This window comes from Mirounga angustirostris, unplaced genomic scaffold (genome assembly GCF_029215605.1).
Source record: "Mirounga angustirostris isolate CCGP_5_RB_7025 unplaced genomic scaffold, mMirAng1.0.hap1 SCAF_10, whole genome shotgun sequence".
Taxonomy (NCBI): Eukaryota; Metazoa; Chordata; class Mammalia; order Carnivora; family Phocidae; genus Mirounga; species Mirounga angustirostris.
The window spans coordinates 77,185,168-77,198,147 of NW_026991718.1; the positions used below are offsets into that span (position 1 = coordinate 77,185,168).

At 50.2% G+C, this 12,980-nt stretch overlaps 1 protein-coding gene across 5 annotated transcripts in view; it reads left to right on the forward strand.

The window, feature by feature from the left end:
- Window positions 1-12,980, forward strand: part of INPP4A (inositol polyphosphate-4-phosphatase type I A) — a 132,066-nt gene that overhangs the window by 93,614 nt on the left and 25,472 nt on the right. The window contains exons 14-18 of one of the 5 annotated variants that reach the window (XM_064572582.1): window positions 1,637-1,654; window positions 4,172-4,355; window positions 5,815-6,033; window positions 7,167-7,434; window positions 11,077-11,109. In XM_064572582.1, the coding sequence (XP_064428652.1) occupies window positions 1,637-1,654; window positions 4,172-4,355; window positions 5,815-6,033; window positions 7,167-7,434; window positions 11,077-11,109 (722 nt within the window). The remainder of the gene's footprint in view (window positions 1-1,636; window positions 1,655-4,171; window positions 4,356-5,814; window positions 6,034-7,166; window positions 7,435-11,076; window positions 11,110-12,980) is intronic. The other 4 variants (XM_045885139.3, XM_045885138.3, XM_045885140.3 and 1 more) reach the window with 4 other exon arrangements.

Here is a 12,980-nt window from a genome sequence, read left to right on the forward strand (position 1 = left end):
TCCTGGTCTTGCCCGGGAGTGGACAAGTCAACAGCACCACTTGGAGCAAGCAGGGCCGTGCTTGAAGCGGGGGTGACGCCGAGAGAGCCACAGACCCCAGCTGTTGTGTTGGATATGTGGGAGGCATTGGTGATCTTCCAGAATGTCACCCGTCAAGATTTAAATGGATGGGGGAGGCAAGTGTGAGAAGTAGGGGCAACGAGTGTAGATGGTCCTGTGAGATCCGTGGACCATGGAGTAGAGGAAATGGCATGCAGGTGTCTGCCTGGGGAGAACGGTTATCACATGATTATGTGTTCAGGCTGATGGGGATGGCGAGAGTGAAGAGCTGTTGGTAAGAGAAGTCGATGGAGCAAGGTTCTGGAGATGCAAAGGCCAGACCAGGCAGGGAGTCCTAGAAGGTCGGGTGCAGAGAGGTCCTTGAGGAGTGAAGAAACAAGCTGAAGATACTGTGAATCAGCCTGTGCAGAACGTGGAGTTGAAAGGGTGGGACTTACCAAGGGAGAATGCAACAGTTGGAGGGAAGGTGAAGCCAAGGCCCAGGGGGCATCAAGAGAGTCAGCAAGGCGGCCAGGTGGAGAGTATTAGCACCTGCCAGGGAATCAAGGCTCTGGGCTGCCATGGCCAGGAGTCAAGATGCGGCTTGAGAAAACTGACATCAGACTGGATCAAGGAAGGGGTGAAAGGTCAGGTACAGTGGCCGGTCAGTGGGCCAAGGGGATCAGGGATGCAGCTAGGAGCTTCTCTGCCCATGGGGCGAGGCTGGAGGGGTGAGCCGGCAGGTGCAAGAGAGCGCACTAGGAGAAATCACCGTTCAGATGTCTACACAGGTGGCCCGGAGCCAAGTGAACCCTGGAGGCAGCAGGAGGAAGAACAAGGAAGGGCCAGTGGTTAGGAAGGGGAATTTCAGCCTTCAGGGCAGGCGACATTCTTGGGAGGCCCCCCAGACAGCCCGCTTGACCTTGATTGATCCCACCAAGGGGTCTTCCCCTCCCAGACAAGCCAGACCCACCTGAGGAGTCACTGACTCTGCTGTGCCCTGGGAATTACGATGAAGAGGAAGCTTCCAGTGCTCCCCACAGCTCTGCACAGCCAGCCAAGAGAGCGTGTGTCTGTCACTCCATTGCATGTGGCTGTGTGGGGGTGTGAGTGGGAGATTTGAGGATGCCATGGGGACCCTGGAGGGGAAAGCCCATCAGGAGGGGGCGCCACTGCCGTCCCTGTCCTGGAAAGGTCAGGATGTTGATACCTGATTACCCAGTATATTAACTTCAGAAGTCCTTACTTCCAAAATGCTCCTGGAGTATATTTCAAATAAATAATGTAAATTTTCATTTAATTTCCTTCTAATGTTATTAAAATCACCTGTAGAAATGATTTTCATTATTTGAACTGTACTTTAAATGTGGACAGAACTTGGCCCACAGGCGGAATGTCCCCCTGGGGCTTGCGCACAGACACGGACATTGCTCTGATGAATAAGCACATTGGGCTCATAAGTTTTATGGTCCCTGTAGTGGGTGCCTCGACACGTAATTTCAAGGATTTTGACAAAAGATAACTTGGCTTTTTAATTTTTTGTTTTGCATTTGGTGTTTGCTAACTGCTAATATTTCGTTTTGGTTCTTTTCTTTAGCAGTTTTGAGGAGTGTTGGTGAGTTTTCTGTCTGTGGAGAGAGTGTCTGTTTGGGTCTTGCTCTCCTGTAGAGAAAGCCGGTGCTGTCCCCTCCTCGGTGAGGTGCTTCAGCCCTCGGTGCCACCAGGGGGCCCTGGTTATAGCCTCGTAGACAGAATTCTCTCTTCCAACTGCAATGTTCTTTGATAATGAATAGCCCATCTCCAGTCTACCATTTTACCTTCCAAATCCAGTGGCACTTTGTTGCTGTGTGCGCTCTGAGGGAGGACCCTGTTTCTCCCAGGCCGGGCAAGTCCCCGGGTGCTGGCATTTCAGGTCCACCCATCGGGGTGGTCGGGAATCCCTGTCTGGCCTCTTTTACGAGAATCTTAGGGCTTCCGTTTTCACTTCACCATCACCTCTTATGGGAATATAACCAGCTTCCGTTTTTTGTGAATATAATTTATGCAGATTTTTAAAACAGTGTTCCTTGGGCCAATTTTCCCCCCGAGGGCAAACCAAGAATTGATATGACCAAGTGATTTTTTTCCTACCAAAGAATTAGATGGCAGCCAGAAAGCACTGTGTCTGCAGCCCAGGGGCTCCGAGGCTGCCCCCGGCCCTCCCCAGCCGTGCCTAGCGCGCTTGCTCAGGCGACAGCCAGGGCTCTGCAGTGGCGCTTCGCGTGGTGACAGCATCTCAGAGCTGGGGGAGCTCGGGGGCCATGGCGGGGTCCTGCCCGACATGGCAGCTCTCTGCCGGGGACAGCAGGAAAGCTGAGGCCTCTGGGGCTTTCCCTGTCTCTAGGACTAGGACTGAGCACACGTGCTCATATACTCACCATCATCCCCTAACAGCAGCTCTTTGAAATTTACTCTTCCACACCCCCCACCACAAGCTTCCTGTGTGTAAGCCCCAGATTACTGTTACTAGAATGTGACCTGTAGGAACACAAGGTGAGTAGGAGCGGTGCTCTCCTTCGGGCTTGGGGGACCGTATATACTGGTCGAAGTATACACAGCCATCTACATACACACACATATATCTACAGGAAGCACACATTGCGTGTGTGCTCTAAAGACTGGGGCCAGGGAAGGACAGATTTTTAAAAATCCTATTTGAGATTGTGTTTTTAAGACTCAATTGTCAAATGGCAGCTATTCATTTGGAAGAGTGATTGCAGATTGGAAAGTAGTCGTGTGCACATCGTGCTGTGAAATTAGTTCTCAGATCACGCAGGCTTGGTTGTGGTCTGCTGCATGGGCTTCTGGCAAATCCATCGTGTTTTATCGTGGTGTGTGGGCTTGGGGTGTTGTTTTTTTCTGGGGTGCTTTGGTTTTTGGGTTTTGCATGTTTACACCGTAGTCTGTCAAGGGAGGTGTTTTGGAGACCTGCTTTCGGGATCCAAAGAGCCCAGTGGGGGTGGGGGGGCGCCTCAAGTCCTCATATCCAAGGGAAATGATGGAGGTCATGCTGTCACCTTCTCCCTCTTCCCCACCTTCTCCCTCTTCCCCAAAACCCAAAGGGCAGCTCTTTGAGGGGACCCGTGAAGGCTGAGAAGGATGGGGACCAGTGAAGGCTGAGACTCCCATTCCAGCTAGAGCTCACAACTTCAGATCGCAGGAGACATCCCCACTGGGGCATTATACTACTCTGTGCTTTCCTTGCCTTCCTCAGATGGTCTGAAAACTAACTTTATACTATTAGATTGATTTGGGGATCCTGGCCGAGAGACTTGGATTTATCACCTCCATCTAGAAGGGCCAAACATGGTAGCCAGGCCCCACACAGCCGGGACACGAGTCGGTTCTCCGGAGGCTGGTGTTTGTGCCGTGCAGGGACTGGGCTGTGGTTTTGATGTCAATCCTAAGATCTAAGATCACACACTGCTTGGTGACGAAGGAAGGAGGAAGAGCCAGGTTTTCAAAACTGTTGAGGTGTCCAGGCCTGGCCTCTGGCTTGGCATGTTCTTCACCTCCTTCGTCTGATAGAACATTATTTTTCAATGTAGAGAAGTCCTGGAGAAGGCAGTCTAGTGGTCAGGGTCAGAGGTGTGAGGGCGGAGAACTTTGGGTGTGTGCACAGAAAGTTTGAAGACTGGCCCAATGAAGAAACAGGTCTCTTGTGGAAAGTCTAGCCCCCACGGCAGTCTCCCTTCACTGTGATAAACTGACCTCTTCTGAGATGAACAGACCCCGTGCCTCCACTTCGAAACTGCCAATACATGGACAGGCGAGGTTCTCAGGTGGAAGGCTACGAGCATTTGGGTAATTATTGGATTCAATATCTGTATATGCATTTATGTAAGAATACAGACACATACAGACAGAGACAAAGGACTTCACTGTGTTTGAATATTTCAAAGCCTTCTACCATACAGACAGAAAGAATCTCTTGAGATTTACTTTTGCCCATCAGCAGCTAGACTAGCCTAGGAGAACATCCCTGAGTATCAGAACGCTTTACTTAGTGTTGGTTGTGGGCTGGGGTTGGGAGGCTGCTGCCATCCTCTTAGATTTGAGGAGACCCCTTAGACTCTGTTCTTATCCTTTCTAGTACACCATCCAGCTGCCAGTCCATAATCTACATACCACAGGACATCATCAGAGCCAAGGAGATCATTGCCCAGATCAATACCCTGAAAACCCAAGTGAGTTACTATGCAGAGCGGCTCTCGAGGGCGGCCAAGGACAGGTCTGCCACTGGCCTCGAAAGAACCCTCGCCATCCTGGCAGACAAGGTAGGGGGCACTACCCTGCTACATGTGAGATGGGGGCTCCCTTGGGTTTCTGGAAGCCCTTGGACACTCCATGTGTGCTTAGAGCCATCCATTCCAAAGGTGACATTGGGATGACCTTGAAGATCTAGTTTCAGGTTTAGTTCCCCCAGAGGCCCAGGGAGGTTTGGTGATTTGCCTGTGGTCACAGAGCTGGATGAGGGCAAGCCAAGGACAGCACCCAGGGCTGGTGACTTCCAGTGCTGCTTCATGCAGATGTGTCTTCCCTCAAGTCCGTGGGGTCCATTTTGGAGGCTGAGGTAGTTCCACGGCTTTCTTAGCAACTGCCTACTCAGCACATTTTTTGCCAATTTTTATTGACTTGGAATTTGAAAAAACTGAGTTATTGTACAGACATACAATAAAGGAAATATAACTTCATTGGCTTTCACATAATCAATAAGCCATTTTCTAATTAACTGTAATTTGATCCTGATTAAAAATATCTAGGGGTGCCTGGGTGGCTCAATCAGTTAAGCATCCAACTCTTGATTTTGGTTCAGGTCATGATCTCACGGTTCTGGGACCAAACCCCATGTCAGGCTCTGCGCTCAGTGAGGAGTCAGCTTGGGATGCTCTCTCCCCCTCTGCTCTTTGCCCCACTTACGCATGTGTGTGTCCCCACTCTCTCCCTTTCTCTCTCTCTCTCTCTCTCTCAAATAAATCTTAAAAAAATATATAGACAGATATAAATATGTAAATATTGGTCCATACTGGGGCATTGGATATACCAGATTATTTTGATGGATGGTGCTTTTTCAAATTACTCAGTCTCTCGACACACACACACACACTCACACACACACATGCGCACACATATACAGATTCTGATCACACTTCCCCACTCACACCCACTTTGCTGGGGTGAGGTGCTGTTCCTGATCAGAACGTGTTATATCCTTCACATGTGTTCACTCAGCAAAGAGATCGAGAGCTGGAAATTAGATCCACTTGGAAAAGAAAGATGATGTTATCAGAAGGAAAATTATGAGCCACAGAACTCCTGCTGCATACAGAATTCCCCAGAACCATAGTGCTATGCTGAGAGTCCCACTGCCCAGAGTCCAGGGCTTTGAGTATTAGATGCAAAAAAATAAGACTTAAGTGATCGCATCAAATTCTTGCCTGTCCCCTGGAGCCAGAGAGGACAGCCCAGGATGTCAGTGAAGGCAAGGACATTGGGCTCTCTTCAGGCCCTTCCTTGAGTCACGTCAGGCTCTGAGGAGGGCAGGGACTGAAGCATGTCAGAGATTTCTCGACCTTCCTCATTCTCCCTGTGTCGTCCAGTCTTTTTGTGGGGGCCTTTAAACTCAGCCATCCCAAGGGCTCCTATATGGAGAGGGGTGCACAGCTGGGCCTCAGGACGGTTCCTGAGCTCTCAGAGACGACCGGCCCCAGCGGCTTCGGTTTCTGTGTGCTGCAGACCCGGCAGCTGGTCACCGTGTGCGACTGCAAGCTGCTGGCCAACTCCATCCATGGGCTGAACGCGGCGCGGCCCGACTACATTGCCTCTAAGGCCTCCCCCACGTCGAGTGAGGAGGAGCAGGTGATGCTTAGGAACGACCAGGACACCCTCATGGCCAGGTGGACGGGGAGGAACAGCCGGTCTTCTCTGCAGGTGGACTGGCACGAGGAGGAGTGGGTGAGTCTGCTGCCCCTGGCCCTCATTCTGCCACTGAGCTTGGGTTGAAAAATTCAAAGCCTCTTGCCAGCCCCTCGCCACCAAGAGGTGTCTACCAGGTTGGCTGCTTCGCAGATAAGCTCCGAGTCTCCTCCCGGGTGGCTCTTGGACCCCCTGAGTTAGGGAGGGAGATGGCATTTTCACACCTTGTGTTCATCTGAGGGGCAGGGCTGCCGCAGGCCAGGCTGGTGTCAGACCCGGCTGTAAAGGGGGCGATGTTCTCCATGGAGCTCTTGCCTGCTGGAGGCCCGTCTCCTGTCACTATCTCCTGAAGACCAGCCAGGCCCCCTGCTTCCTCAAAGCTCTCTACGCAGTTAGCCCTTCCAGGGCCATTTGTATTTTGGGGGGACAGGGGAGGAGTCTGGAGACGCTGCCCCTGACGTTGTATGCGTTGCATCCTTCTTCCTGACAGAGTGGCCCTGAGAGCCGCCCCTGTCTCTCCTGAGGGAGGGACATATCACACAACTCGTTTTGTCATTTTTTAGGACTACGGCTTAGAGGCATGGAGTTTTTAGTCAGCAGCGAAGGGCTCCTCAGGCCCTGCCCCGGTGTCCTGTATTCTGTGTGGGTTTCTGCAAACCGCTCCCAGCCCTGCCTCCCCACCTCCCCACTGCCCCCGTCTGAAGTGACCGGCTGCCTCCATTACCTTCCCTCAGTCCCCTGTGTGTTTGATGGTTGTAGGAGGTCTGCAGCAGAGGGAGGAGGGATGAGCTGGCTCGCTGGGCCCTGTGGTCCTGCTGCCAGCTCTGGAGGGCACCGGGAAGCCCTGTCCGGCCTCCGTGACAGTTACTAGCAAACGTGTCTCCAACTTTAAAAACAATGACCGTTAGGGCGCCTGGGTGGCTCAGTTGGTTAAAAACAATGACCGCAGTACATTGATTTGTGTTTTGAAAAGCAAATACAACTGTAATAGGGAATTCTGAATTAATCTTGATACTTCTAAATTTGTGGTATTTTAATGATCACAGTGGCCCAGGGTGGGGGAATCAGTGTGTGTGTGAGGGGGCAGGGAGGGGGGCACGGGGAGGGGTGGTGTTCTGTTCTGCTTTTCCCATTGGGACAGCTGACCCAGATGGGCCCTTTCGGTTTGGAAGGAAAAAGTGTGGCTGAACGTCGACAAGAGCCTGGAGTGCATCATTCAGCGGGTGGACAAGCTGCTGCAGAAGGAGCGCCTGCATGGCGAAGGCTGTGAGGATGTCTTCCCGTGCGCGGGCAGCTGTACCAGCAAGAAAGGTAACCGGGACAGCCACGCCTACTGGATCAACCCGGAAGACCCCTTCTGCAATGTGCCCTCCTCACCATGCCCCTCCACCATCTGCTCGATGCCATCCTCACCTGCATGCCATCCTCACCTGACCACACGTGCGTATGCATCCACGCTGCCCACTCATGCTGCCTCCACCTCACGCTGCGTCTGTCTGTCTGTCTGTGTCCGACTCCATGACCTCCTCCCCCCATGCAGACTGCAGGGAGGGCCGTCAGGCAGAGCCGGCTGTCACAGTGCACAGAGCAGCGGGCGGTGAGGGCAGAAGCCCCCGTAGTCCACGCCCGTGGAGCCCGTGTGCGAATCTGCGTGTCCGGCAAAGGCAGAATCTCAAGGCCGTCTTGGGTGTCACTGCCCTATCAGTGAGGGTGGGGCTCCTGGGCTGTTCTGGTTTGTAAACCAGTCTGAGAACCTGCAGGAGGCCGAAATGCAGATGCTTTTCTTCTGAGATTGTTGACTGCACCAGGAATTGGTAGAATCAAGGGAAAGGTGAATCATGCAGGGACACAGCCGGATGAGAGCTGTTAGCGGGCTCAGCAGACTCGTCCAAAGGCTGCTTGTCATCAGCCGGCTGTGCTGTTACCCAGCAGGGGAGTTGCCTTGGCACTTGTCGGTCACTCACTCAGATGGTGGAACCCGCTCCTGGGGCTGAGTTAGGTTCCTCTGTTCAGCACCGCCCCTGAGGCAGGGTTCTCAGTAGATGGTAGGACGTTGGCATGAAGCAGCATGCTTCAGCAACAGTCCTCTGCCTGCACAGACAGCACAACCAGACACTCCGTCCCGCGTGTAGCCCTAAAGCTGGGCACGCACGATTTCTCCGCCAGGCCGTCCTCGGTCCCTGCCACTCGGGGCCTTCCACCTTTTCCTGTAGGAGCTGGAGGGGGTCATGGGCCAGGCAGCTGAGAGCCGGCTGCAGACCTAGCTTCTGCCTCCTCTGCTCTCCTCTGTGAATGGTACACTGTGGTTAGTAAGGCCCAGATGTGCGAAGGTTAGCCTTCAGACAGCAAGGACTTTTCATTTCTGAATTGGACAGCTTTCATTCAAGGCAGAAGCTGCTCCTCTATCAGAGCCTCTTGATAAATCCTTATTTGTAAGATGCCCTTCACCTTTTCAATCTGCCTGCAGTCTGTTCCCAGGGTGCGATTTCACTTGAGCCTCTGATTCAACAGTGTCCACGTCCTCCACCCTTCCATCTGTGAAGGACTGTAGTTTCAGTTCCCCAAGCCTGTGATTGGTTTCATGGAGCTATTTTGTCCTGTTTGTCTTCTCATTTTTTTATGTAAATTGTGTGTTTAAAAAAAAAAAATAACGCTCATTGCTCATTTCTCTTCAATATTGTCTTGCTTGTAATTTAAAATTTTTTCCGCAGATATAAAAAGAGTAATTTATTGGGCTTTTAAAAAAAATGCCAGAGAGAGTTTATTTAATCAGATATTCTGTTACATCCATAACTTAAATGTCAGTTTCCTTCTAGGCAACATCCTGTATTGGTCAAATGTAGACAAATTTAAATGCAGTTTTCAAGTTATTTAAATGAGCATTTATTTATGGTATTTAGGGTATGACTTGTGTTTGCCATGCAAATCAGCTCTGTTGTAATCATGGGAATATGAAGCATACATTTGAGAGAGTCTAACTTGGCTGATCAGTACTCAAAGAAATGTATGAAACCGTATGCCACTAAATTAACTGTGGATGATCCTAATTTAAAAATCTTGAGCATAGCTAGGAAGCCGTTCAGAGCTGGATGTGATCAGGAGAATCAGAGAGAACGAGATGGCGAGCTATTTATTTTATCCGGTCTCTTACCCTCAAGGGCTGGAGCCCAGCTCTGTTGTGACTTTCTATACCATTCCAATTTCCTGGGCCAGTTGTTTAGGCCTAATGAACAGGTTGTGTTCACACCAACTTATATACAAAGAACTCTGTGCCTCTTTGAAAGGCATCATGACTTTTCATTCCAGCTCTGCACCCTCTCCTAAGTCTTTGGTTTCCATCTTCTGCTAAGGAGTCATGCTGCCTTCTAGCTCGCTCTCCCACAGAACTTACCAGAGCCTTGCCTGGCAGGCACGCACCACTGTGGGACCCACTGACGAGTCCCCGCCAGCTGGAACCACAGAGGCTCCGGGAGTCTCGCCTTCCTTCTTCCGCTTTCCACCCAGGTCACAAGTGCCCCACATCCCTCTGCATCACCACCCACAGCCACCCCGTCCGGTGGCCTCCATGTCCTGCCATGCATGCACTCATCCTCTCCTCATGGCTGAAGAACCATTCAAACCCCAGACCAGGTTGTTTTAACCTGAACCCCAGGTTCATATGTCCCTGAGATTATGTGCTAGGATGAGAGGAGGTATATAGTGGTCATCAAATCTCAGGGTACAAGCCACTGGTCCAGGAGTACTGAAGGAGACCCCCCCCGCCCCCCCCCCCCCCCACACATTCCCTGCTTTGACTGAAAGATTGAGTTTACCCGGCTGAGTTTAACCCCTAATACCTTTTTGGGAATGGTCACAATCCAGCTATTTGGGATCACCACAGAAGATCATGAAAACAGGCCCTTCGACCTTCCTCCTCACTCAGACTCAGAATTTTGGAGGAAGGGTTATGGGGAGGCCGAAATCTGTATTTTTTTTTTCCTCAAGACTGGGGTAGTTCTGATTAGCTGGACAGAGGTCTAAGAATCACTGTTCTGCGTCACCGCACACCACTGTGGGTTTCTCTCTTTGTTAGGCAGATGGTCTCAGGGTACTTAAGCTCTGCTGAAGAGGCTGAAGTCTTCAGCTCACAGGGGCCTTCATGTTTGCTCTGTTCTATCGCCTTTGCCGGTGGAAGAAGTCACTCTCAAAGATGCCTAGAGCAGAGGGATCCCTTGCCACCTCCACCTCTGGGCAACCCAGCTGGTAAACGTCTCCATACAGCTGGTTCCACCTATTTGGGGGGCTCTAAAACCACCCATTTCAGTACCCTGAAGACATAAAATGACCCCTTTCCAGACTCGTCTTCTTCCAGGTGGCACGCCCAGTTAACCAAGGAATTGTAGTTTTTAAGGGAAATACAAAATTGAAATGAGTACTTCACTTGCTGAAATGCGACTCAGTGTAGGTGAAGTTGAATTAAAATTGGCATTCTTTGTATGACCTGGAGGGACGTTGTAATTCTTGACTTCCCCCAAGTCATAAAAGTTTTAAATTTGATTTAAATGTTTAAGATTGGCATAGATGTGGGGTGGTATATTGGTTTCATCACTGGATCCTAACCTTTGGGTCTCCCGGCATGTCAGTCTGCAGCCCAGGTTCCACTCGTGAGTCAGGGCAGCGGGCTCTGAATTGGGGATGATCAATTTGCTGGTCAGTCTCTCTCATTACAAGTGTGCTTCCAGATGCTCTGAGCCAACATGGGCTCCGCCATGTACAATGTGATCGATGTGGGCACTTTATCACATTGTAATACGTTAGTTTGCTTACCTGAAGAGCATTTTATGTTGAAGTCTTAGCAACATGAATGAATGAATCAGTGCGTCGGTCAGTGTTTACCACCAAGAGGGCTTGGCTGCCGCAGAGCAGCCGAGCGCCCGCGTGGGACTTCTCGGGGAGGAGGCGGCCAGGCCTCCGTCCTCTTCTCTGTTCAGCTGAGCCACCTTACGGCCGGCTGCCGATGCAGTTGCTGTAAGCGCTGAGTTGTTCATGTTTGAACTTTGTGCTGCTCCTTAATCATCCGTGTCGCCCTCCATTTCTGTGCAGATTGCAGCCCCCCTCCTGACGAGTCCAGCCCAGGTACGTGGTTTCCATTCAAGGCTTCTGCAGATGTCTTTTTTTAATCCTCAGGTGGTGTTTGAGCTGACTTATCCGAGACTGCCTATGCTTCCAGAGTTAGGAAAATATTTTAGGAGTGTGTTCATTTGAGGCAGCTAGCAACTTCTCTTAGGTCTGGTGAGGAACCAGTTGGGTTGGGGATGCTGGCCTGAAGCAGGCTACCCCATGTGCTTTTCTCGCTTGCCCATCATACAACCTTTTCAGACGATTTGTGTCCACGGGTGCGTTGGACTTCCTGAATCAGCACAGGGCATATTTGTAAATGATACTTCCTGTGATTCCACCTGAACTTGTGAACATTACACGGAAGGGGTGTAGCCAGCCAAATGTTGCAGCATTCACAATGACACAGCGTCCTCTCTTCTGAGTCTGGATGCAGCTCAGAGTTCTTAGGCATTGCTAAGAGGCTCAGTTGGAGATAGTGCAAAAATGGAATCTTTCTGCTGCCTTTGCATGTAGGAGTCGGTGTTTATGGCTCTAGTTCAGGGGTCGGCAGACTGCAGCTCTGAGCCGAGTCCTGTCCACCGCCTGCTCTTGTAAATAATGTTTTATTGGAAATCACATCCACTCATTCACATGTTGTCTGGCTGCTTTTGTGGGGCAATACCAGAGTCAAGTAGCTGTGACAAGGACCCCATCATCCTCAAAAGAGCCTAAAATATTTACTGTCTGGCCTTTTACAGAAAAAGGGTGCCGACCCCTGCTCTAGTTCATGTTGAATTTCCTGGTTGTGGCTTGTGGGTTCCCCAGAGTGAGCATGAGACCCCCCCAAATAATATGCTTTTGCTTACCCCCCCAAAACCAGCTACCCGATCAGTCTGATGATTGCATATTTCTGACTGGATATAAATGTGAGGTAGCAGGACACCTGTTTTATATCTAGAGTGCAGTAAACTAGTGATTTGGGGATTTACCAAACTCTCCCTGTCGGTTTTAGCAAACCCTCTCAGCTCGTATAGCACCATGAATTTTATACCAGCTGTGTCATTTCTAGAAGCCCTGGTGGCTTGTCCACAGTTAATGTCAATGGACTAAAATGGTCCCCTGCCAAGAGTTCCTTTGGCTTTCCCTGGAGAGCTCTATTTTATCTCAGTCAAAACACAAACACATTTTTTCTCTCACTCTTTCTCAGTTTTTCTCCTTTCTTCTCTCCCTCCCTCCCCTGTTAATGAGGAAAAAAAAAAACAAAAAAACAAAAGCAGAGCATGGATTTGAAAAAGCCCTTCAAAGTTACCAAACGTAGAATGCTTAGTCCATGGATTAGCCACCAGTCATCGAGCATTAACAGATTAGCAACTAGACAAGGAGCTTACCCCCAAAAGTGAATCAGCTACATCCCTAAGGACACTGTTGAGTTGAACTGATTTTTTTTTTCATAGCAAGACTTTCTTGACAAAAGGAGCAGAGTACGACTCTGTTATCAAATCTAACTTCCCAATATCTTTACTTAGCTAGGTCCTGGCAGACATCCCATTTCTGTCCCTGAAATTCATTTTGTCTGGAAGTTTCTAATTTTATTTTTTCTTTGCATTCCCCCCAAATGTATTTTCACCCTCCAGTTCTGCTCTCTACTTGGCAGAAGCAGTCTGACACAATAGAAATAACATAGAGTTTAGAGTTAGACCCATACAAATGCTTGTTCTTTTTGTGTGTCTGGGAAGACACTTAACCTCCCTGAGCCTGCTTCCTTACCTGTATTAATAATCCTCTCTCTGTGGATTAAATGAGAAAACAGATGAAAGGTTTTACATACATGGTGGTTGGCCCTCTTGTTGAACTCTGGAGCCATCCAGACATGTCTAAGCCCTTCTCCAGGCGGATGGCAGACACAT